General features: G+C 38.2%; 1 protein-coding gene and 1 long non-coding RNA gene across 4 annotated transcripts in view; one reads left to right on the top strand and one right to left on the bottom strand.

Moving 5' to 3' along the window:
• LOC105477548 (uncharacterized) overlaps window positions 1-15,164 on the bottom strand; it is a 28,964-nt gene extending 13,800 nt beyond the window's left edge. The window contains exons 1-2 of the long non-coding RNA XR_003017067.2: window positions 15,045-15,164; window positions 7,209-7,311 (exon numbers count right to left, since the gene is read on the bottom strand). This is a non-coding gene — a long non-coding RNA (uncharacterized lncRNA). The remainder of the gene's footprint in view (window positions 1-7,208; window positions 7,312-15,044) is intronic.
• Window positions 15,165-15,274: 110 nt separating this feature from the next.
• The window catches only part of LOC105477546 (intraflagellar transport 57), a 65,521-nt gene continuing 56,206 nt past the window's right edge, over window positions 15,275-24,589 (top strand). The window contains exons 1-4 of one of the 3 annotated variants that reach the window (XM_011734094.3): window positions 15,275-15,601; window positions 18,165-18,327; window positions 19,093-19,211; window positions 23,742-23,832. In XM_011734094.3, coding sequence (XP_011732396.1) covers window positions 15,390-15,601; window positions 18,165-18,327; window positions 19,093-19,211; window positions 23,742-23,832 — 585 coding nt within the window. In that variant the 5' untranslated portion in view covers window positions 15,275-15,389. Of the gene's footprint in view, window positions 15,602-16,280; window positions 16,406-18,164; window positions 18,328-19,092; window positions 19,212-23,741; window positions 23,833-24,589 lie in introns of those variants that run through there. The other 2 variants (XM_011734093.2, XM_071092467.1) reach the window with 2 other exon arrangements.

A 24,589-nucleotide genomic window follows, 5' to 3' on the forward strand; every position in this document is an offset into this window, starting at 1 on the left:
GGAGCAGTCGCTCAGGCATGTGTGGAGACCCTGGAGCCTTAAATACTCAGACTTTCTGGCAAAAGTAGCTCCAGCTCTGGCAAAATGGGAGGGTAGACCCCTGTACATACAGGGGGAAAGGCTGAATCCAGAGGGCTGAGCAGTAACAGCCTGCAGGCTGTACTTCCATCACACCTCAGAAAATCAGACCCACTGTCTTGGAATTTCAGCCACCCACCAGTAGCTGTATTGCACCTCCCTGAGAAGGAGCTCCTGCGGGAAGAAGTGGGCCTCCATCACTGCTGTTTGGGTGCCTTAGCCATTCCAGCCTTCAGGCTTTGAAGAGCCTGAATCGACTGGGGGTGGAAGGGACCCCCCAGCAAAGCACAGCTGCTCCACCAAAATGTGACCAGATGACTGCTTTAAGTGGGTGTCTGATCCTGTTCCTCCTCACAGGGTGGGACCTCCCAACTGGGGCCTCCAGCCACCCCCACTGGTGTTCTCCAGCCAACAGAATGTTGAATTCTCCTTGGGACAGTGCTCCCAAAGGGAAGGGTGGGCTGCTGTCTTTGCTGTTTGGGAGACTTAGCTGTTTCCGCTTTTGGGCATTGCAGTGTCTGAGCAGACCAGGGGCCGAAGGGATCCCCCAGCACAGCACAGCTGCTGTACCAAAACATGGCCAGACTGCTTCTTTAAGCGAGTCCCTAATCCCATTCCTCCTCACTGTGTGGGCCCTCCCAACCAGGGCCTCTAGCCACCCCTGTTGGTGTTCTCCGGCTGAAAGAGATTTGTAACCTCCCTGGGATGGAGCTCCCAGAGGGAGGAGCAGGCCACCGTCTTTGCTGTTTGGACAACTTAGCCATTCCAGCCTTCAGGCTTTGAAGTGTCTAAGGTGACAGGGGGCTGAAGCAGAAATGCAAATCAAAACCGCAATGAGATACCATCTCACACCAGTCAGAATGGCTATTATTAAAAACTCAAAAAGTAACAGATGCTGGTGAGTTAGTGGAGCAAAGGGAACACATCTACCATAAAAACACATGCACACAAATATTCATTGCAGCACTATTTGCAATAGCGAAGACATGGGATCAACCTAAATGTCCTCCTTCAAGGACAAATTAGATGAGAAAATGTGGTACATATACACCATGAAAAACTATGCAGCCATAAAAAAGAACAAGATCATGTCTTTTGCGGGAATATGGATGGAGCTGGAGGCCATCATCTTTAGCAAACTAACACAGGAACAGAAAACCAAATACTGCATGCTCTCACTTATAAGTGGGAGCTAAATTATAAGAACTTATGAACACAAAGAAGGAAACAACAGGCACTGGGGTCTACTTGAGGGTGGATGGTGGGAGGAGGGAGAGAAGCATAAATGATAACTATTGCGTTATCACAATAATACTTGGGTGATGAAATAAAATGTACATCAAACTCCCATGACGTGTGTTTACCTATGTAACAAACCTTCACGTTTTTTAAGAAAGGTATTTTTGTTCCCTCCTCCTGAGGCTGAGTAGGCTTATGAGCAATACAACACAGTAGAAGCTATCATAAATGATGTTCCTTTCTCACTGTAATGCTTAAACCTGAAGCCCTAAGAAGTCTCACTACCCTGAAGCAGGCAGAGATATTTTAATACTCAGCTAAGGCAAGTCAATTTTGTAAGCATCAGTTCCCTGATGGAGAAAACCTGGAACTCTGAGAAAAGAGACTGAATGTTCTGAAGAGGGTGACTCTGCAACCTTCCAGATCCTGTAAGCGTGCAGAGGTAGCCCACCCTTCCTTAGTAAGAACTAGTACTTCTGGAGCATCTCCCAGCACAGCTGGAGTCTTGCCCATACAAGGCAACAGATGATGCCCTGGAAGGCTACCTCTACTACCTCTCCTTAGCTCCAGGCCAATAACTAGGGTTAAATCCCAGTGTTACCTACCTGGGGCTGTGCTGTGCCTTATAAAGAAGGAACGAGACTTTATACCTGAAGAATTGTGTGAATGAGCTGGCATATATGAGCAGGAATCAGTGAATTCCTCTCGAAAGTGGATTTTGGAAGTGCTTGATCAAAGAGGCCAGAAAGTACAACTGCATAAAAAGAATTCATTGACTTGGGAGCACTTTCTCAAGACCCAGGATTTAACACCCTAGCAAGGACCTCAAGGGATGGGTAAACTCACAGCTGGTGTGGCTCCTCGAAGCCTAGCCAATTCTCAATAAAGTGGGAATGTTCAAGGTGCCCTAGAAGTAGGTAGATGAAGGAGTTGAGGCTGAGGAAAGCAGACATGTGGAATGGATATATGCCATAAGGCCAGAAAACCCACCAGAAGATTATGTTCCTCAGAAGGGCCTAGAGAACACACCATTCCCCAAGGCCATCGGGAATATATTGGTGATAGGAACACCAACACCACTAAGGAACTCTGTGATGTTTCCCTCTGGAGGCAAGGGATGATGATACTAGAGGCAGTCACATAGCTGGTCTGATTAATATCATTAAGATGATGGGACCTTGACGTAATAGAGGCCAGATGGCAGCACTTATCATCAGAAGGCAGGAGGCTGTAATTACCACAATGACTGGCAAGAACAGGGGGCAGCCAAGGCTGCTTGACCCACAAGGAATTGTGGAGATGGTTAATAGAGCATCGTAGTTCTAGGGGCAAAACAGATGGGCAGTTTACAAGGGTGCTGCTTAACACTACAATGAAATAAAGACAAGAATGGAGGAGCAGGATGCTGGGTGGCTGCCCAACAATGTCACAATTGCTTGCTTGGTCAGTTCCCAGACCACAACAAACGTTCACATCTATAACCTATAGGCTAAAGAAGGGGTTGGGGCCTTAGGAGAACACTCCCTCATCACAGCAACTATGTTTCATGACAACAGAGTCCTTGAATGCATGAATAAAACCGATACATTTGGCAAGTAAAGTAATCCCCACACTAGGTTTCTAGCCTGTGGAGTAAGAGCTATTACAGTGAGAACAGCCAAATGGAAACCTCTGAAACTGCCATCCCAAAGCAGTAAACGAATAACAATATAGTATCACCTGGAGATGCAAGGCAAATATGTGTGACAGCATTAAAGATCTGAAGGATGCAGGAATTGTGGTTCCTATCATATCTCTATTCAATTTGCTACTTTGGCTCCTTCAAAAACCAGATGGCTCCCGGAGAATGACTGTAGACTATCACAGAGTCAACCACGAAGTATCCTAGTTTGTAGCTATTGTGCCCAGCGTGGTATCCTTGATAGAACAAATATGTCCTCAGATACACATTATGCAGGCGCTGATCTAGTGAATGCATTCTATTTAAGCCCAATCAGGAAAAAGGATCAGAAACAGTTTGCATTCACAGGAATAGACAACAATATCTATTTGAAGTTTTCCTCAGAGCTATGTTACCTGTCCTGTCCTCTGTCATAACAGAGTTCAAAGAGATTTGGACCTCCAGGACATTCCATAGAACATGACACTGGCCCCTTACATCTGTGACATGATGCTGATTGAGTGGGAGCAAGAGGTGATTAGTATGCTGGAGGTCTTGGTAAGATGCATGCACTCTAGAGGATGAGAAATTAACCCAACAAAGAGTCAGGTGCAGTCACTTCAGTTAAGTTTTGGGGATTCAGCGATTGGAGGCCTGCTGAGACAACCTCTCCAAAATAAAAGACAAACTTGTATCTTGCATCTCCTACACAAGGAAGGAAGCACAGCATTTTGAAAGCCTTTTTGGTTTCTGGAGGTAACAGATTCCAAACCTAAGAATATTGATCTAGCCCATATATAGGCGGCCCTTAGACTGCATGGCAGCACAGAGCGAGCACTTTCACCCAACCTTGCTTCCCTTTACTCTTCACTTGTGAACAGTCTCATATCAAGATCTGACTGTGGTCCCTTCCCATGTTCTATTCCAGGCAAACAGCCTAATACAATTTTTACATCTCTAATCCCATTTTGGCCTCTGCTTCTTGGAGGACCCAACCTAACATAAATACTTTGAGAAAGGTCACAAAAGATAAAAGAAAAGGAATCCCAAAAAGAGGCTATAGAAGAAAAAAAAGGGAGGACTAAAATTTACAATATGAAGACAGGATGATTATATGGGGTAGGCCAAAATGACAACAGAATATGTGTAGCATTCCTATCATTAAATCTTCTCCAGTTTCAACTGGGGAAGACCCCTTGTCTGGCATGAGGAGTTAATCATAGTGCCATTAGCATGATTTTAGTGGTATTGACTGCAGAGCCAGACAAAGGTGTAAAAGATACAGAATCTAATCAGCCACCATTAAAATATCGTTAAGAATTGTGACTCAGCCAGACAGGAAGATTGCTAAATAAATGTTTCAACCAGATAATAAAGGATTAATACAGGAAGTTAGTTGCTGCCTGGGTAGAGGGCTGCAATCTCAAATCACATGAAAGTAATTTAACTAATTTTATTTAATTAGGTGATTTAAGGGCCAAACTTGAACCTATATGAAAACAATTTAGTCTTAAAACTATGAGCATAATATTCTCCTTTTAATGGTGACTATAATAAAGGGTCAGCAAGTCTGTTTCTTGATAGGAAGCACCATCCTGGCTATACGCAGCCACCTTAACTCTTGAATTCTAGTTAGAGATCTCTGGGCTATAATCAATGTCAGCTTGTTGGATAGTTACTTTATCTTGGTTATTATGTATTTATTTAAGACAGAGTTGGTTGGTCTTAACTGGTTGTTACCCAGGCTGGTCTTGAACTCCTTAGCTCAAGAAATCCTCCTGCCTCAGCCTCCCAAAATGCTGGGATTACAGGTGTGAGGTACCATGCCCAGCCTATCCTGGTCATTATTTATTGATCTGGTAACCTCACCTAATTTCAGATGGTAAACAATTCCCCAGTAGAGGCAGATGTACCAAAAGAGTAGTGCAGTTTATGTTCCAGGGAGCTTTACTTGCATGCTCCCTTCCAAAGTACAGTAGCTGATTTCAAATTCAAAATTTTGTATTTCTTCTTATTAAAAATAATGCCTCCCCCACCCCCACCCCCACCCCCACCCCCACCAACTGTATAAGCTTCAAGCCCCACAAAGCCAGACTCTGTCCCTGGCGTTTACACAGCAAGCTAAGAAAACTGAATATTGTCCTGAATAGGGGAACCATGTGAGAATGTCGGGTAGTACAGAGGCATGTCCATATTTGCATTTTAGGAAGATTACTTTGGGAACAATGTAGACAAAAGACTGAAAGAGGGTTAGATCTGGGGGGAAAACTATAAGGAAGCCGTCATTGTATTCCAAGCAAGAATAAAAATCTTTTGCTTTTTATTTTATAAAAAGAGTCAGTGTTTCCTTTGAAAGAGCAAGATCCTCTGAGGCATTTCTAATTTTACTTTTAAAAGCTCCCTCTTCCCATTTCAGAAGTATTATTCTTCCACCAAGAAGCCGAGGAGATTAAAATCTTTCACAGTGTAATAGTTTGTTCTTGCCTTCAGAAAGTAAAATATGAAATTTTCATACTCAACAGTGCTAACTTACTAGCATAAGGAAAATAGCAAGTATTTGTTTTAAAATAAAATGTCAGTGCAATAATAAGAAAAATGAGAGTTCTTCTGTGACCTTTTTAGCCCAATAAGAGACTCAAATAGTACACACTGTATCCCTGGATGATATGCTCAATACTATTTTTTAAAAGTATATTTAGAGTATATATTTCAACATTAAATATATTTATAGTTGATCTTAAAAAAATAAATGTATAGTAATCAAGAAGACTGAAAGGAAAAGGTGGGTTGTCCTACCAAAGAGCAAATCTTACCCTAAAGCCACAAAAACAGTTTTAGCAGGCATAAAAATAAGCAAAAATATCTACTGAAGTCAGTTTGAAGTTTGAAGTCTAGAAATGGACCATGTAAGCTGTCTTAGTTCATTTTGTGCTGCTCTAAAAGAATACTTGAGACTGAGTAATTTATAATAAACAGAAATTTATTAGCTCAGAGTTCTGGAGGTTAGGAAATCCAATATCAAGGTGCTGGCATCTGACAAGGACCTTCTTGCTGTGTCCTCACATAGTAAAAAATGAGATGGAGAGATAGAGCAAGAGGGGGCTGAACTCATCCTTTTATAGCAACACCAATCCCACCCATGAAGATGAAGCCTTGCAGCCTAATCACCTCTTAAAGGTCTTACCTCTTAATATCATTACAGGCCGGGCGCGGTGGCTCAAGCCTGTAATCCCAGCACTTTGGGAGGCCGAGATGGGCGGATCACGAGGTCAGGAGATCGAGACCATCCTGGCTAACACGGTGAAACCCCGTCTCTACTAAAAAAAATACAAAAAACTAGCAGGGCGAGGTGGCGGGTGCCTGGAGTCCCAGCTACTCGGGAGGCTGAGGCAGGAGAATGGCGTGAACCCAGGAGGCAGAGCTTGCAGTGAGCTGACATCCAGCCACTGCACTCCAGCCTGGGCGACAGAGTGAGACTCCGTCTCAAAAAAAAAAAAAAAAAAAAAAAATGTCATTACAATGGCAATTAAATTTCAAAATGACTTTTGGAGGGGACAAATATTAACACCATAGCATACGCGTAAACATTTCACATTAATAGAGAAAGAATGAGCTGGTAGATGGTCAGCCATTTTTGCACAACTCTATGAGGTAAAAGGAAAATCATTATTGACTTCTACTTTATGGGTAAACTATGGGGAGGATCTCCCCTTCTTTCTTGGGGCTTAGACAACCATAAATCCTACATTCAATTGTCTACTCTTCCTCAGAAAGTTGCTATTATAAATCCACGCACTGCCTTGTGGTACTGGGTAGAAGGAAGAAAAGTCTTTTACAGAGCTTATAGTATTCCTCTGAAGTCCATAGTTACAATTAAAAGAAAAAGTATACACTGGGCACATATCTAGTGAAAATTATAAGTTGTTAGAAAGTCATTAAAAATATTTTAGTTTATGCCTTTGATTTAGGACTTTTTTGGGGTGAGTTCTTTGGAATGAAATTAAACACGTTCCAATTAGAATTCTTAGTGGATAGACATGTGCTTCTAGATCCTGGAAATATATGACTATATCTGGCAGACCCCTTACTGAAGTTGTTAGCCAAAGAGAGTCAACTTATACCCCTGTATACCTAGGCAAAATGGTAAGCAGCACCAGCCTCCACATTAGACACAAAAGAAAGGAACCATCACCTTTGCTCTGAAGTTTGCCTCTCAAGGCAGGATACTTACTTCAAATATATTGCTTCTTCTACTAATTTCTCTTGCCTAATTCTTCCTGATCCTTCCATGCAGAGGAGAAAAATGAGACTCCAGAGAGAGGAAGTACCATAGGCTATGGGGGTACAAAGGGGAAGAAATCAATTCTGTTTTTAGTAGGGGTTAAATAAATGTCTGGAAAGCTTTCATCCCAAACACTCTCTACTTCTCTATCATACTACCTTTCAGTTGCCAAGTACATGTGTCTTTGCATTAAAGCACGAGCTATTTGGGCATAGACACCAGGCCCATGAGTCTTTGCATTACCATCCAAAAGCCAGTGCCTAACATACTATGTGTGCTAAAGTGTTGGTTGTACCAAAATAAATAAATAAATACATAAATCTTAGAAAATACTTTCTCCCTCTCTCTGTGGTTGCCAAAAAGCCAAAATCTGATCCCTGGATCTATTAGTTTGGTTTTTCACACTCTCACCTTCAGAAAGAAAAGAATCTCTCATTAAAATCTTACTAGATGCAAATGCAAAATGGATTACTTTTTCTCTTCAGAAGCAAAATGTACAGGTGTGGAGTAGGAATTCATCTCCACAAATAGGAAGGAGCTATGAATAAAAATAAGGCATTTGGACTTAACATTTTATTACCGTGTAATGGTTTGGGCAACCGTTTCCAAAACCTCAAGATAAGGTGCCAATAACTATTTGTGAAACAGGCCATCAGAAAGTCTGGCATACTGTGCATTGAAATTCAGAGTTGTACCATGAAAGTATGATAATTCCACAGGAGGTAGCATCTAGCCGATTCTGCTTTTGTTAGGCTCTAGGGAGCCCTATTAAGAGAGCTTTCTCCTGTGACATTTATTTTTAACACTACTCTCTGTTTTCAATCTAATTTTTCCTTAAGGGAAGAATGTTGTCCCAGACTGTAAAATAAATTGAATCTTTTAAATCTAGCCCTTGAAGAATAAACCAATTTCTATTTAACCTTCAAAACTCTGACAGATCAGATCAATCCTTCTTGTTAGTACCCAAAATGTATCAAATCAAAGTGTTACTAATATACATGATGCAATAGAACTCTTATCAGGAAACTAGGCTGAATGTTTCAGTATTTGCAGTTACTTATATGTTATTTTTCCTATCTGACAGTTTGTATGGTTTGTACCTTTAGCAACCTTTCTTTTTTTAATCTAAGTTTCACTACTTCAGTACATATTCCACATAAAGAAATTCAGAAGAACTGTATTTTAATGTTAACTACTGTAGCAAAAGCTGCTGGTGTCTGCCCAGATTCCTCTTTCATCAGGCTGATGTATTCACTCTCCAGCTGCTACGAGTATTGGCTGTTCAGCATTCACAGCTGCATCTTTTTCCAGAAAATTACCCTTGGCCAATAAGAGCCACCCCAACCACAGACGTCTGGGGAAGCTCAGAGTTTCCAGTGATACAAGGGTATAAAGGCTACCTTTCTTGCCCCAAAGTGGGCCAACTTCATAGTGCCTTTCATGCCTTAGAGAATATCTCATGGTGTCGGTTACTAAGTTCTGTTGAATCTGCTTCCTAAAGTCTGTTAACTATCATATTTTCACTATTCTAATTGCCACTCATCCCAGTTTAGGACAATCTCTCATCGAACTATTCAAATCACCTTCTGAATCAATTTTCACCCTTCTATAGTCCCTTCTCTACATTATTGCCAGAACTCTAAGATGCAAATTTGAATGTCATCTACCCCAGCCCCCACCAGCACATACCTACTTAAAATCCTTCAATAATCATCCTCATCACCTACCCAGGGATAGTAAACTGAAGTCACTTCACACATACATTTTGTTTCTCCCTGAAAAAAATGGCACCATGGAGCGAAACAAAGCCTTGTAATATGTACAATATAATTGGATGGCATTTCTCTACCTTGAGAGCAAAAGTCAGCTGAAGCAGTTAACTATTAGGTCAGTGCAAAAGTAGTTGCAGTTTAGACAAGAATTCCTTCTATGCTTGGCTCAGGAATCTTGTGGTATTCATTGTATGGGGACACTTCTTAGTCTTAGATTGGGATAATTCTTTCCTAGGCTGAATATATTTTAATCCTGGAATGTTTTGACATGAAGTACAGCAATGATGAAAGTAAACCCATAGCAGTGATAATTCTGTTGAAGAACAATTTGTGCATATTTGATATTTAAGTATCTAAAGGTTGAAATTTTGGCCTATTAAAGAAACAGACTGACTTGTGACTCCAGTTTATAACATGTAATTGAATAACTTTGACTTTTGGTTTTACATTGAAAGCTATGTTTACAAACAGTATTGGAATACTTACTAGAGCTTATCCACTGCACTGCTCGCCCCTGCCCCCCCACTGCCATCCCCCCCACCCCCACCCCGGCCCTGCCCCACCACCTTTTTCTTTTACTTTTAGATTTAGGGAATTTATCAGTATCTGGAATGGTTTGTCAGCCATTAAAGAGCATATAATGAATTTATAAACAAGTAAAACCTCTACAGAAATTTAAATTGTAACCCCCCCCTTAAATAGCTGTAACAAATTTACTACATTTATAAATTGAATAAGATTTGAATGTCAAACTAAAAAGTTCAGAACAAGGCTTCTAAATTTTGAAATTTAATGCATTAATAAATATCTTTAAAGCGGCCTGTGAAATATTTTCTGTGCAAAAAGGTCACCCTCAAGAGCACTAGGATCTCACACTGACATACAAATCTAGCTTCAGATCCTTGCAAAATCAGAACACATGGCAAAGTTGGGCTGCATTCTTGCCTGACAAAAATGTCCCCTCCTCGAGATGGTGCAGGAATTTTCAGGGTCCCCATAGGTCTCTCACACATGTCACTCATTTACCTTTACATGCCTCATCCTTATAAAGGTATTTGCAATTTCCACTCATGAATTTAGAGCAGTGGTTCTCAATCAGGGTGATTTGCCCTCCCACCCCCACCCCACGCCACCTACCCCCACCCCCGACCAGGGGCCATTTGGCAACGTCCAGAGACACTTTTAGTTAGACATTTTAGACATTAGGGGTGGTGATACTGGCAACTAGTAGGTAGAGGCCAAGGATGTTGTTAATCATCCTGCAATGCACACAGCAGTCCTCCAACAATGATCCAGCCTGAAATCACAATAGAGCTTAGAATGAGAAACCCCAACCTAGACTAACACACCTACAATCCTCTAGAATGGCAGAGCCTTTGCAGTGATCTATTTGTGTATCCTGGAAATTAATCCATTGATATTATATGGCTCACAAGTATCTTCTTTATTCACTGTTTATAGAGGCCTATTTTGTATCTGGGTTCTTAAATTTTTATAAGTTTCTCTTTTTAAATCTTTTACAAACTCCTTCTCTACATCGAGATTAAAGATACTGCTTTCTTCTACACATTACAAATGTTTTACATTTGTCTTCAATCCATCTGAAATTTATGTGATGGAAGTCATAGATATAATTTTATTTCCATATGGATAGCCCATGGTTTTAATAGCATTTTGTGAATAGCTGATTTTTTTCCACTAGGAGGTAACACTGATTCTGCTGCACACTAAGTTTCCATATGAATGCTCATCTGCTTTCAGGCTATTTTGTATATATTCTGATAATATCATTAATTTATACTTGTACTAGGAATCTTGCTGATATATTGTAATTCTTTCCTCATACTTCTATAAAATTTATGCTTACATATGAATTTCAGAATAGCCCTCCTAGAATTGTAGTTGAAATTATACTAAATTTATAGATTGGGCAAATATGCTGATTTTTCTCATTATAAACATTGTATTCCTATTTGAATTTTTCCAAAACTTTCGGTAAAGTTTAACAATTTCTATATAAAGATAATGATAGGTTTGTTCCTGGGTGCTATGTGTTGCTTATTGTGAGGTTTCTTTTTCTAACTATCATCTCCAGTAACTTTTTGGGGTTTTAAGTGCTTTTAATTCCAAATAGTCAATAGAATACTATGCATCCAATAACTCTTTTTAGTTTGGATCTCATATATGGCAAACTTGCTGAGCTGTCTTAAAACTTGTCTGTAGATTCTCTTGGATATTTTAATTAATCACAGCAACTGCAATAGTTACTCCTATTTTGTTGTCTGAGTGCACTGGTTCTGATCTATAGGACAGTTTTGAAGAGGTAATGTCTTCACATTGCTTTACAAGGCATCGCTTTTAAAGATTTACATATAAATATGATTTTTTTCCTTCTAGATTTTTGGCAGATACTTTTGATGAGGTTGAATGGGGCTTAGAACATGCCACCCCAAAATATGCTGCTGTTGCATATTGATTATTGTGATCTGAAGGCACCTGCGATACAGCAGATATATGAAGGGCTCTCTGACCTTCCCCTTTCTACTTAAAAGCAAGTCATAAAATTTCCCATGAGAAAGAAGCCATCCCTGTACCAGGAGAAGAATAACATTTTTATGATGGGAGACTGGAAATTAATGCTAAAACGGGTCTGCAGAAACAAACCTGTTAAAATATTCCTTATCTTCTGCTAATTTTACCCATATTTTTCCTAGTCACTTTTCTACAGTTTGTCAAGCTTAAATCCCTTTTCCTTTGTCTTGTCACTTCCCTACAAATGTATCATTCTTTGTTTTCTTAAAAAAAAAAAAAAAAGGCGTGTAAACTGTTGGCCCTATCAACTTCATTTTTCCTTTGCTCCCATGTGCATGTAAAAATGTTAAATAAAATTTGTGTGCTTTCTTCCTGTTTACCTGTCTCATGTTCATTTAACTCACAGGCACAGCTACTTCCAAAGAGGGCAGAAAAAGTTTTTCCTTTTCTATAGTTTCAAGGAAGATTTATTCAGTTAGCGATTTTCTAAGTTTTTAACAACCCAAATGGGTGGTACTAAGCCATTTATAACACAGCGCAGCTTTGTTCTTTAAGCCTAAAGTTTGCCTGAAGGACTTGCTCTTCTATTTGAAGATGCGGCTGGACAGCCTTCCTCCAGTCTACAATCTGCCTCCTTTTCACCTCCAGCCTTGTTAAGCACCTTTCAGGGAAATCCACTGAGCTTAAATTGGCTTTGACTGGGATGCTTTTTTTTTTTTTTCTTTAAGACAGAGTCTCGTTCTATCACCCAGGTTGGAGAGCAGTGGCACCATCTCTGCTCACTACAACCTCTGCCGCCTCGGTTCAAGCAATTCTCCTGCCTCAGTCTCCTGAGTAACTGGGATTACAGGCGCCCACCACCACGCCCGGCTAATTTTTGTATTTTTAGCAGAGACGGGAGTTTCACCATGTTGGCCAGGATGGTTTCGAACTCCTGACCTCAAATGATCCGCCTGCCTCCGCCTCCCAAAGTTCTGGGATTACAGGCATGAGCCACTGTGCCCGGCCTGGAATGCTATTTAGTTTTCAGAGTTTCACAGAAAGATCCAAGAGTTTTAAAAAGCTGAGGCCGGGGAATTGCTTGAACCCAGGAGGCGGAAGTTGCAGTGAGCCAAGATTGCACCACTGCACTCCAGCCTGGTGACAGGGCAAAACTCTGTCTCAAAAAAAAAAAAAAAAAAAAAAAAAAAAAATTCCTTCAGTTACCTCACAGATAGTTTGTAAGAAATAAAAGTCAAAGTCAGAAGACCAGTTATTAATAGTGGTCAATAAAATAAAACCAGGGATGAAATTGATATTTTACAGGAAGAATGAACATGGTTCATTCTCTTCAAGCTCTAACTCCTTAGTCAACAAATAAGCTAGTCCTGCAAAAACAAAACAACAAAAACCTAATATAAATGTATTCCCCAAAGCTTCCAAGTGGCTGAAACAGCTACAAGAGGATTTGAGTGCATTTTTTCACACACTTGAAGAAAACTATCAAGGAAAAGACCTTTTGATGTGTTACAAACTATTACAGGTAAACAAGGAATCAGCAAAAATCCCTGAAATGAACAATGAAATTTCAGTGTTCTTTCAAAAATTTTTTATTGGGGAAACATGCAGTGTTGAACAGTTAGCTTTTTTGTTCTCTTTGTGCCACGATTACTGGAAATACTTTATATTTTCGGGTTTTTTTCTTCTTCACAGTTAAGCGGGGGAAATTATTCTTTGATACTACTTTCAAGCCAGGCTGAGTTAGTATTGTACCTGGGAAGGAAATGGCTAAGACTCTGGGAGTCGTTTTATTTCCCCCAAGTTAAAATACATATGTTGTTGGAGGATTTATCAGCTAAAAAGCAACGTTTGACTATTTCATACAGTGTTACGTAACTTCCTGAAAATGTCAGAATATCTTAAGTAGGCAGCATGCCTGGCAAGAACATCTCCCTCCCTGAGTGTAATAAATTTACTTCCCAAGTCTGAGAGCTTTTTCAGAGTCATGTAAAAAGCCACAGTTTGCTTGTTAGTTAACTTAGGACCCCAAAACATATATGTAAGCTTTCATTCTTCAGTCTTACAAAGCCATACATCTATCTTACACTACTGTGACTGTTACACAAACATATAACACCCCCAGGCTGCACACGTGCTGGTGGTTGGGGTATGGACGTATGGGGAAAATCACTGTTCCAAAAAGGCAAAGACCCGGAAAGATCAATTTGGTAGTGGGGTAACATCAAACCCAATTTTCTCACTCAACTTTATTAAAAGCAGCTGGCTCATGACTTGTGCTAGGCAAGCAATGTTATTTATTTAAAAAGCAATTCTCAGTGGGCTCCGCTTCAGGTTATTCTCTACACAAGTCTGTAATTTTAAGTACTTCCTTTCTTTAATGAATACTTTAATGAATGTAATTTTAGGTACTTCCTTTCTTTAATGAATACTTTAATGAATGTAATTTTAAATACTTCCTTTCTTTAATGAATAGGGCAAATGGTATTTGCCCTACTGACTTTTCACTTTGATAACCTTATTAGTATCAGAAACAAGTTAGCTGTAGACGGATTAAAATGAAAAGTGTGTTCTCATTTTTCTAACAAAAACAGGATATTGTAGATACATTTCAAATTTCAGTTATCCAAAAATGTGGCCCTTCTATACTTTGTAGTGGCAGACACAAGAAAGAGATCAGTGAGCCCTTGAAAGTCACGTTATAAACACGAACATATATGTTCAATCTCTTGTATTAAGTTTTCTTCCAAAAAACTGCCAGGCATCCACCACTTACCTCATTTTTTGCAACTGTTAAGAAAATTGCCCGATACACAATCCTTTTGAAAACTGTAAAGCTGGGCCATTTCTGTGGTCAGTTATGTACCTTTTCTTGAATTTTCTAGGTCAATAACTGCAGAATACAGTAGTAACACCCTATCTTTAGCCACACTTAGAGCTTTAGGGCAGGGAAATTCCTTTTAAGACCATCTCTATTCTGCTGGATTTAACGAAGTACCCAAAAACTTTATACTACATGTTATGGGTTTGAAACAGATTAAGCAGCAGGCTGGAAGCTTAGTATTCTTGTTTTTGAAGTAAAACAAAGCCTCCCAAATGCCTCCTTTTGTTCGTTGTCTTCTTCCTCATCCTTCCAACCACTTTCCTAGCACTGGAGTAATAGCCAGGCAATGCAATACAGTACTTCAAGCTTTACAGTATACTGTTATGTGCAGCATTGCCTAGTGAGAGAAAGATAAAATTAAAAAAAGAAAGAACGAGAGAAACCTCTTGTTGGAAAGTTTCTGCAGTAAAAGTGAAACCTATGGTATTGACTATCTTTACAACTATGAACAGCTTCTCAATTCTGAGAAAATAAAGGTATCAGTGGGCCAGTGCAGCCTTCAATACTGCACGTCTTCACCTCCCTTTAATCTTTTTAACAGCTACTAGCTGACCCAGATGCCCGCTTAGTTGCCTTTAGCAACCACCAGGTCCAACACACCTCAAGCCAGCTCAGAGTCACTAGCCGCCTCTCCTCAGTCTTCCAGAAGCCGAGGGAGGAGAGGCAGCGGGGGGTGGGGCGCGAACGCCACGCCTCCATGAGGGGCGGTGCTGCTTCCCGACCACCATTTCCGCGGAGGCAGGGCAAGAGGCGGGCCACGGGCGACGTCATTCAGGAAAGCCGCCCTGATTGGAGGGAAGGAGGCGGAGTCTAGTTTCCCTGGTGACGGGTTGTCCGGTGGTCGCCTGGTAACCGGTCGTGGCTGTACTGGCGGCTGCAGGGCTGGCGGCTTAGGCCGCAGCGGTCTGTGGGCCTGGGCCCACGCTGCACTCTGTCCGTCCTGCGATGACTGCTGCCCTGGCCGTCGTCACGACGTCGGGTTTGGAAGATGGGGTGCCTAGGTCCCGTGGCGAAGGGACCGGGGAAGTGGTCGTGGAGCGGGGGCCCGGCGCGGCCTACCACATGTTCGTGGTGATGGAGGACTTGGTGGAGAAGCTGAAGCTGCTCCGCTACGAGGAGGAGTTCCTCCGGAAGAGCAACCTGAAGGCCCCGTCCAGGTGGGTGCCGGTGTCCCCAAGCGCCTGGGTGCCTGCTAGCCTCCAGGGAGATGCCCTCCTTGGTCCTGCTGGGAACCAATTCCGTGAGAGCGGGTTAGCAATTCCTTGCCTCCGTCTGCCTAGCCAGAGAAGGGCACTTCACTCCAAACTCCGGGGAGGTCCGTGGAGCTCACGCAGCCCTGACTTGCTGTTTTTGTAGAGAGAATAAATAAGTTTTGGAACGGCAGAAAGGATTGGAAGACAGCTTGCCTGTTTTTTTTGTTGTTGTTGTTGTTGTTTTTTAACACACACGCATTACCACAAAACACAAACTGTATTTTATGATTGTAAAGATAAAACAAATACCCATTGTAGAAAACTCAGAAAAACACAAGAAAATGTCTAGAAAAATTATAAAACCGCCCAAAATCTCGTCTCCAGAGAGGAATGCCATTATCACTTAAGGCTTTTTTTCTAGTTTGGGGTTTTTTTGTTGTTGTTGTTTAAGACCCTGTTTATACAACTGGGGACCGTGGGTACTTACGACCCTGTTAAGGAGCGCTTTAAATGCGGCTAGTAAACTTGTTAACTACTTGCTATGGTTTAAAAGACTTCTGCCTTTGCAATAACCATACTCTCAGAAACTGAAAAGTGGAAAAGACGAATGACAACTATTGAATTGTCTCCTATCATAGAACCTAAAGTTCTACCCTTGTTCCGGTGGGGGAGAAGTCCAACATATCCTGAACGCAGTGCCATTACTTGCTGAGGGTAGTGGTCGGCTAGGACCTTCTCCTCAAATCACTGTAGCTTAGCAGTAGCCAGGTAAATCAGTTTTATAGCTTTTCTTTCACTTTAATACTTACATTTATTTTATTCCATAAAAGGCAATCAATATTAAGAATCTATAGTACTTAATGTCTACAGCCAGGCTCAAATAATTTCCCTTGATAGTTTTAATCTCATTCCACTGCTCTCTTCCAATAAATTGAATTGAAAGATATGTAGGCTTTATGTAAACTGTTCATATTAAATTAGTCCATAGTCGGAGAAAAGATAAAGGAAAAAAGTAGTGTTGCTTGATCCATGTTAGAAAAGGTAGTCCTGGGATTATTAAAGTGAATCGATCAGGATAGTATAGACAACCAACATTTCCTGTATTAATAAAAATGCATTTTTTTCCAAGTGTATTTTTCAAATGAAAAGAAAATGACCTTAAGGTTCTGTTGATGTCATCTCTGTGTCTTCAGGGGTTCAGCAGGACACTTTGAATCATGGATTTGTGTGGGAATATCCTAGTCTAATTGTTCTCAAAGTGTGATCACCAGACCAACAGCATCAGCATCACCTGGGCACTTACTAGAACTGAAATGCCTCAGGCTCTTTCCCAGGTCTATCTACCTTTTCAGTAATTATAAGGATGGGGACTAGTGGTCTGTTTCAGTAAGTCTTCCAGATGATTCTGATGGACACTAATATTTGAGAACCACTGTCCTAGGTTTACAGTATCTATTGGTGTTCATTCCTGTGCCCTAGAGGAGTTATCTGCCAATAACGAAAAGATGACTTTTTGGTGGGTGGATGCTTTGAAAGGATAGTTAGCATATACCTGGAAGGACTTCATGGCCTTTTTTCTTCCCAGCTTTCTGTTATCTTCCAGAACGTTTACACTTATCCTGCAGGATAAAGTTTGGGAAACATAAAGGAGTACACGACTGATTTTTATGACAATGATTATAATTGTTGTAAATACATTGTAAACATAATAATGATAGCTACACATGAACAAGAAAAATAAGATCTTTAATTAAACTGACTTGAATGTTGTTGCTAGTGAGTTTTATTCCTGTAATGTTTAGGTATAAATCATACTGATCCTCATAGAACTGTGTTTAGCAGACCAGGGGATTAAGCAAGAGCCCACAGATGTTTTTTAGATTGGTGATGTGACATTCACAGTTTCTTAATCCTGACTACACCTTATAAACATGTAGAAAGCTTTTGAAATATACCCCATACTGGGCCTACACTCACTGAAGTTCTGATTTAATTCATTCATGAGGGAAGAAGCAATGTTTGGCCAAGTACCAGTATTTTTATTAGCTCCTCAGGTGATTGAATATGCAGCCAAGATAAAAACAAATGTTTACCATAGGTGATAGGTTAGAAAGAGTAAAAATGCATAATGAGTAATCTTTTGAGATCTCTTTTAAACTCTGAGGTTCTTCCAGATTACCATTTTCGTTAATAAGGTACTAACATATTATTACTGACACTTAAATCATTTTGACAAAAACTCTACATGCTCTGTGCTCTAACAGGCACTACATTTCCCGGGTGTAAGGTCTTTGATCTCATATTTTGGGTACAGTAGTAATTGCGCTAATCCTGATGATTTAAAAATTTAATGTGAGTGCTGTGGAGTACTGGAAACTTGAAAGGGTGAATTATCGAGGCCTTTTGATTTGATGGCCATTGGGGGGAAGAAAGATTGTTGGACAGTTGTGAATTCGGCCCTATTAGTTATTATAGACTTATTTGCATTATTTCACATACACCCCCATTCCTCCTTGTTTCGAAACAGACACTATTTTGCACTGCCTACCAACCCTGGTGAACAGTTCTACATGTTTTGTACTCTTGCTGCTTGGTTGATTAATAAAGCAGGACGTCCCTTTGAGCAGCCTCAAGAATATGATGACCCTAATGCCACGATATCTAACATACTATCCGAGCTTCGGTCCTTTGTAAGTGTAAACAACCCTTCTTTCTCCATGTTCTCAAGTTATGAATTTTAACACTGATAATTTAATAAAAAATGCTAGCCATTTAGATGACTCCTCTGTAAATATAATTATGAATTTATTTTCAGGTAAAACCTCCTTAAAATAGTTTGTATTATAACATTAATGTCACTTCTGAAAATGTTCAGTATATCTTTATTAGCCCAAAGTAATATATACATATATATATTAAGTCTTGATATATTTGAGAGGTAAATTTTGGAATGGTTAATTCTTGATGTAAAAAATGATAATTAAAAAATATACCCTACAAAGTCAAAACACTTTATATTCTGAAAGGGAACTTGTACTTAAGACCATGATAGCAGTTGTGCTTTTTCATTTCTGACTTTTCCTGGGCAGGCAGTAAGATATTTTTTGGTACAAATGTTATTAATTTTTGACAAGTGAATCATTCTGTCCTTAACATAGTTATTTAAATAGTTTTACTGGTTTCTTTTCACTCTAATAAGATCAATAATTTGTTCTGCTATAATGTTACTGCCTTTTAATTTGATACATTTAACAATAAAAATCTTTATTTTCAGTATTTTTATGTATCAATAGGTTACAAAGACTTGAAATGGATTTCTATGAAGCAATGTAATTACAGTTATTGTAAATCATTTGAAAGAAAAGTGATACATCCATTCAGCAGTTCTTTGCTTAAATTTTGACATTTGGAGTATAACTGACAAATAATACCCTATTTTTTCTTTTGTTTTTCAGGGGAGAACTGCAGATTTTCCTCCTTCAAAATTAAAGTCAGGTTATGGAGAACATGTATGCTATGTTCTTGATTGCTTAGCTGAAGAAGCATTGAAATATATTGGTTTCACCTGGAAAAGGTAAAAAATTACCTAACCTGATAATAGTAATTTTATGTGCATAGCATTTTCCTCTGAGGGTGCAGAGCTGTTTAATTGAACATAAAAGAATTATTTCCTTTTGACTATTCTAAATTGAAAATGCCACAGATAATTAAGAAAAGCCAGTATAGACAAAATTAGAATATCTGATGTCTTCAAAACTAATTCTGAAGTAATGTGTTACATATTATTGTGCCCCTTCTCTGTTCAAATATGTAATTATTGAAGGTTTAACTGTGACTATGTATCTTTGTAAATTCTGACATTTTTTAAAAAGTCTCTTGTACTTGTGTTTACACACATAAGCGTAATATATACACAGAGGGAACTGATAGCTACAGATTTAAGGAAAAAAATTGAAATTAATATAGTACTTTAAGTGGGATTTTCTCCTTTGCTAGTAGTTACTGGGCAAGAATAATACTGAAGAAACTACCTGACACTCTCCTAGACGTTGTTCATTGCTTTTGTGTCCAACCTGACAGTGCTTTGTTTATTTCTATTATTGTATTTATTATTATATTTATCCTATGGTATAAAATTGTTCTTTACTATTCTGATGTTCTTGCTAGAAATCATGAAATCTTCACAAGTACTCTGTTAGCATAATGCTTGGTCTATCTTAGATGTTTTAATAGATATTGAGCATATAGATGAAATAGAACATTTGGAAACTCAATTTATAGAGATTATAATTAGAAAACATAAATTTTATGCTCTGCAGTTTGGGATTTTTAATAGGTTAGAATGTAGAAGGCACTATTCAGGTAAATATGAGTAAGCAGTGTTTTTTTTTTTTTATTAGAACTAACTTCTGTAGAAAGATGTGTGTGTATATATATACATATGTATAAAATTCCCTGTTAACATTTTAATGTATATTCAATTATATTCTTTTAGGTATAATCTCCCTATTAAGTTTAATAACTTCCTTGAATTAGGTTACCATTGGGATGAGCCATATGAAATTACTCGTATTCATCTATTTTTAAACTAAAAAAATGGCAATTTCATATGCTTCAATCCAAACATTATTATTTAGTACAATATAAAGAATGACTACATGGTGCATAATACTTTATTAAATTTCAAGAGAAAATAAGTTATGAGATGTGCTGCTGTATTTAGCATTTTAAAAAACTACTAAATTCATAGCCTAACATATTCTAAATTCACCAGAAGCTGTGGTGTAATATCTCAAACACTATTCTATTTTGCACTTCCTTTGTTTCTCAGCACTTCTTATTCCTGGCCTATGTATTGTAATTTGGATAATTTATTTTTTAGTTTTGTTTTTAATTGATACATAACTGTGCAAATTTTGGAGTACAATGTGATGTTTTGATACATGTGTACAATATACAATGATCAAGTTAGTGAAATTAACATATTCATCATTTCAAATGTTTATCATTTTATTGTGGTGAGAACATTCCAAATCTCTTTGAGCTATTTTCAAATATATATTATTAATTAATATATAATATTGTTAACTGTAGTCACCCTACTGTGCATTGGAGCACTAGAACTTATTCCTTCTAACTGTAACTTTGTACTCACCCACTTTGACCAACTTCTCCCCATCCTCCCTTCCCCCTACCCTTCCCATCCTATGGTAACCACTATTATACTCTCTACTTCTATATTTATCTTTCTGTGCCTGGCTTATTTCACTTGACATAATGTCCTCCATGCTTATACAGATTGCTACAAATGACAGAATTTCATTCTCTTTTATGATTGAATAGTATTACACTGTGAAAATATGCCACATTTTCTTTTTCTATTCAACCTTTTATGGATACTTAGATTGGATTCCATATCTTGAGTATTGTGAATAGTGCTGCAATAAACATGGGAGTGCAGATATCTCTAACATATCGATTACATTTATTTTAGATATATAATCAGTAGTGGGATTGTTGGATAATTGAGTAGTGCTATTTTTAGTTTTTTTAAGGCACCTCCATAGTGTTTGCCATAGTGTCTGTACTAATAATTTACATACCCACCAATAGTGTTCAAGGGTACCCCCTTTTCCATATCCTCATCAGGCTTTGTTATTTTGAGGGGTGAGGGATTGGGTAATCCCCATTCTAACTGGGTTGAGATGATATCTCATTGTGGTTTTGATTTGCATTTCCCTGATGATTAGTGATGTCGAGCATTTTTGCATATATCTGTTGGCTATTTCTATAGTACTTTTTGAGAAATGTCTATTAAGATCTTTTGCCCATTTTAAAAATTGGACTAGTTTTTGTTGTTGTTTTGCTATTGAGTTGCTTGAGTTTCTTATACATACTGGATGTTAACTTCTTCTCAGATGGGTGGTTTGCAAATATTTTCTCCCATTCTGTGGGCTGTCTCTTCATTCTTTTGATTGTTTCCTTAAGTTTGATGTAATCGTGTTTGTCTATTTTTGCTTTTATTGCCTGTGGTTTTGAGGTCTTATTCAAAAAATTCTTGCCCAGACCAAAGTCATGAAGTGTTTTCTCCCACATTTCCTATTAGTTTCAGTTTCAGATTGTATATTTAAGTCTTTAATCCATTTTGAGTTGGTTTTTATAAGTGGTTAGAGGTAGGGGTCTAGTTTCATTCGTTTGCGTGTAGATATCCAGTTTTCCCATTACTATTTATTTTTCTTTTTTTGTTTTTTAGCACCATTTATTGAAGAGACTGTGACTTGGATAACTTATAAGGACTATGTTTAAATGAGGAATAAAAGGAGGGAGCTGAAAAGTAGTCAACATTAGAGAATATATCAGCTATGTAACATGTAAATGAGATAGACATTACATATAGATGAATTTTTTATATCTCTAAATGTCAAAATGAATCCTGGAAGAACATGGCCTTTGAGATATTTTCTAATTAATGAAAAATTAGGAAATTTATTATTTAAGATGATTGATTTAGTTCACAGTATTTTGCATAATAGTAAATGTTGATTTTTGTATTCTGTTAACATGATTGAGGCGTGGGTTTTCGTGTTTTACAACAGGGTTTCACTCTGTCGCCCAGGCTGGGGTGAACCTTTGCCTGCTGAGCTCAAGCAATCCTCCCACCTCAGCCTCCCGCATAGCTGGGACTACAGGTGCACACCACCACTCCCAGCTAATTTTTAATTTTTTTTGTCAAGACGGGGTTTCGCCATGTTGCCCAGGCTGGTCTCAAACTCCTGGTCTCAGGCAGTCCACCCGCCTTGGCCTCCCAAAGTGCTGAGATTATAGATGTGAGCCATCACACCCAGCCAGGTAGAAGTTTTTAATACAAGTTTTCTCTCTAGCTTTGTTATTGGATAAAAAAGAAAAAAAAATAAATTTTCATAAATAAACCCAAATACATTTGAGTACTTTTAATATAGGATATGTGTCATTAATCTTGATGAATACATGATTTTTCAAAGTTTAATGTTAGGACCACTAATTTTACATTTTGGAAATAAGAAGAAAGCTGGAATCCTTCTTATTACCTATGTTAAAATAAACTTCAGATTGATCAAAGGTGTGAATGTGAAAAGTAAAACTATAGAAGTGTTAAAAGACCAGAGGAGTATAGGGGTTGTAGTATGACAGAAAGCCTCAAATATATGATGTTAAAGCTAGGGTCTGTGCAAGAAAAGGTTACCAACTCTATCTGATAAGAACTGTAACAATCTTGAATAGCCAAGATTATAAGTAATATACTAGGGGAATAATTTTTGAGAGGTTAGGCAAAACATTAATTTTCTTAATATACAAAAAGCCAAAAAGTAAAGAGTATAAATAGACATTTCACCATAAAAGAAGTGCAAATAACCAATGAAAATATGAAAAGATGTTCAATCATTTTCATGCCAAAGAAATGCAGTTAAAACAAGAATGAGATTTTTTTCACATGGTTGATGTGCTAAAATTAAAGTTTGTATTATTTATCATATTGGTGAATATATGGAAATAGAGTCACTCTCCTTCAGTATTGTTTGGAGTCTAAATTAGGGTAACATTTTGGAAGCCAATTTTGGCAGTATATAGCAAAACAATAACATGTACAAAGTTGTTTATCCAGCTATTTCACTTGAACAAATTTATTCTGAGCGGTATGTGTAATGATAAATGTACAAAGATGATCTTTGCAATATTGTCTAGCAAAATAATTAGAAGCCTCCACGTTCAGTCATAGGCTACCAGTTACATTAATTATGGTATTGATTGTTCAATGAAATACAGTACAGGTATGTAAAAAATAATGAGAAATACATATGTATTTAAATATGGTGTATTGGTGAGAAGCATTAAATTGGGTAACACCATTCGTAGTATCATCTCATTTTTTTATAAATTTGAAGATAACCACTTTTGCTTTTCACATAGAAAGTTTTAGGAAAAATACATGAAACATTTAACAGTGATTATGGAAGTGGAGTGAAAAAGGACAAAACCTGGCATAGAAGAGATAATATTTGCATTATGATTTTTCGTCTTACTAAATATTAAACTTACCATCTCATGTTTAACCTTATTATTTTAGGCCAATATACCCAGTAGAAGAATTAGAAGAAGAAACTGTTGCAGAAGATGATGCAGAATTAACATTAAATAAAGTGGATGAAGAATTTGTGGTATGTGTGTAGCTGAACTTTCTGTTCGTTTTCACCTTTCGGCCACTTTCCATTCTCTTAATTTCCCCCAGACTTCCATTATCTGGAATATATTTTATTTCATTGTTTCTAAAGAAGAAAAGCTTTTAAATACAGTGCCGAGTATCATCATTTAGACTTTTGATTAAGTTAATGTTTGTATTCGCTAATGATTGAGGTCTGAATTTTAGCAGAGGTTCTTAAACTGTTCAGGGAAATATATACCACTAGTTATATGAGTAAATACTTTAATAACAACCCTTCATGATGTTAGATAGACTGTGACTAATAAATAATTTAAAACAGAACAAAAGAATTTGGGATTAATAAATTCTGCTTTATATGCATACCATTCATTTCTAAGGAATTCCTTTATTCATCTACAATTAGGATGAATAGGAATTTTTTTTAGTGCTTTTAAATAATCAACATTATTTAAGTTGTTTGGCAGAATCTGCACCTTTTTACATGTTTTACATGCCATCCATAGTGTGCAGCTAAAGATGACAGAGACAAAAGAACTTTTTCTCAAGATAATTCTCAGAACTTGAATTAGATTGATGCTGGTACTTTAGGGAGTATACATGTGATTTCAAGCAGAAATGGTGGGGGAAAAAACAACTTTATAGTATACAGCTGACCCTTGAGCAATGTGGGGGTTATGGGCATCAGCCCCCACACAGCTGAAAATCCACATATAACTTTGGACTCCCAAAAACTTTACTAATAGCCTACTGTT

The sequence above is a fragment of the Macaca nemestrina genome, chromosome 2 (genome assembly GCF_043159975.1).
Source record: "Macaca nemestrina isolate mMacNem1 chromosome 2, mMacNem.hap1, whole genome shotgun sequence".
In the NCBI taxonomy this organism is placed as follows: domain Eukaryota; kingdom Metazoa; phylum Chordata; class Mammalia; order Primates; family Cercopithecidae; genus Macaca; species Macaca nemestrina.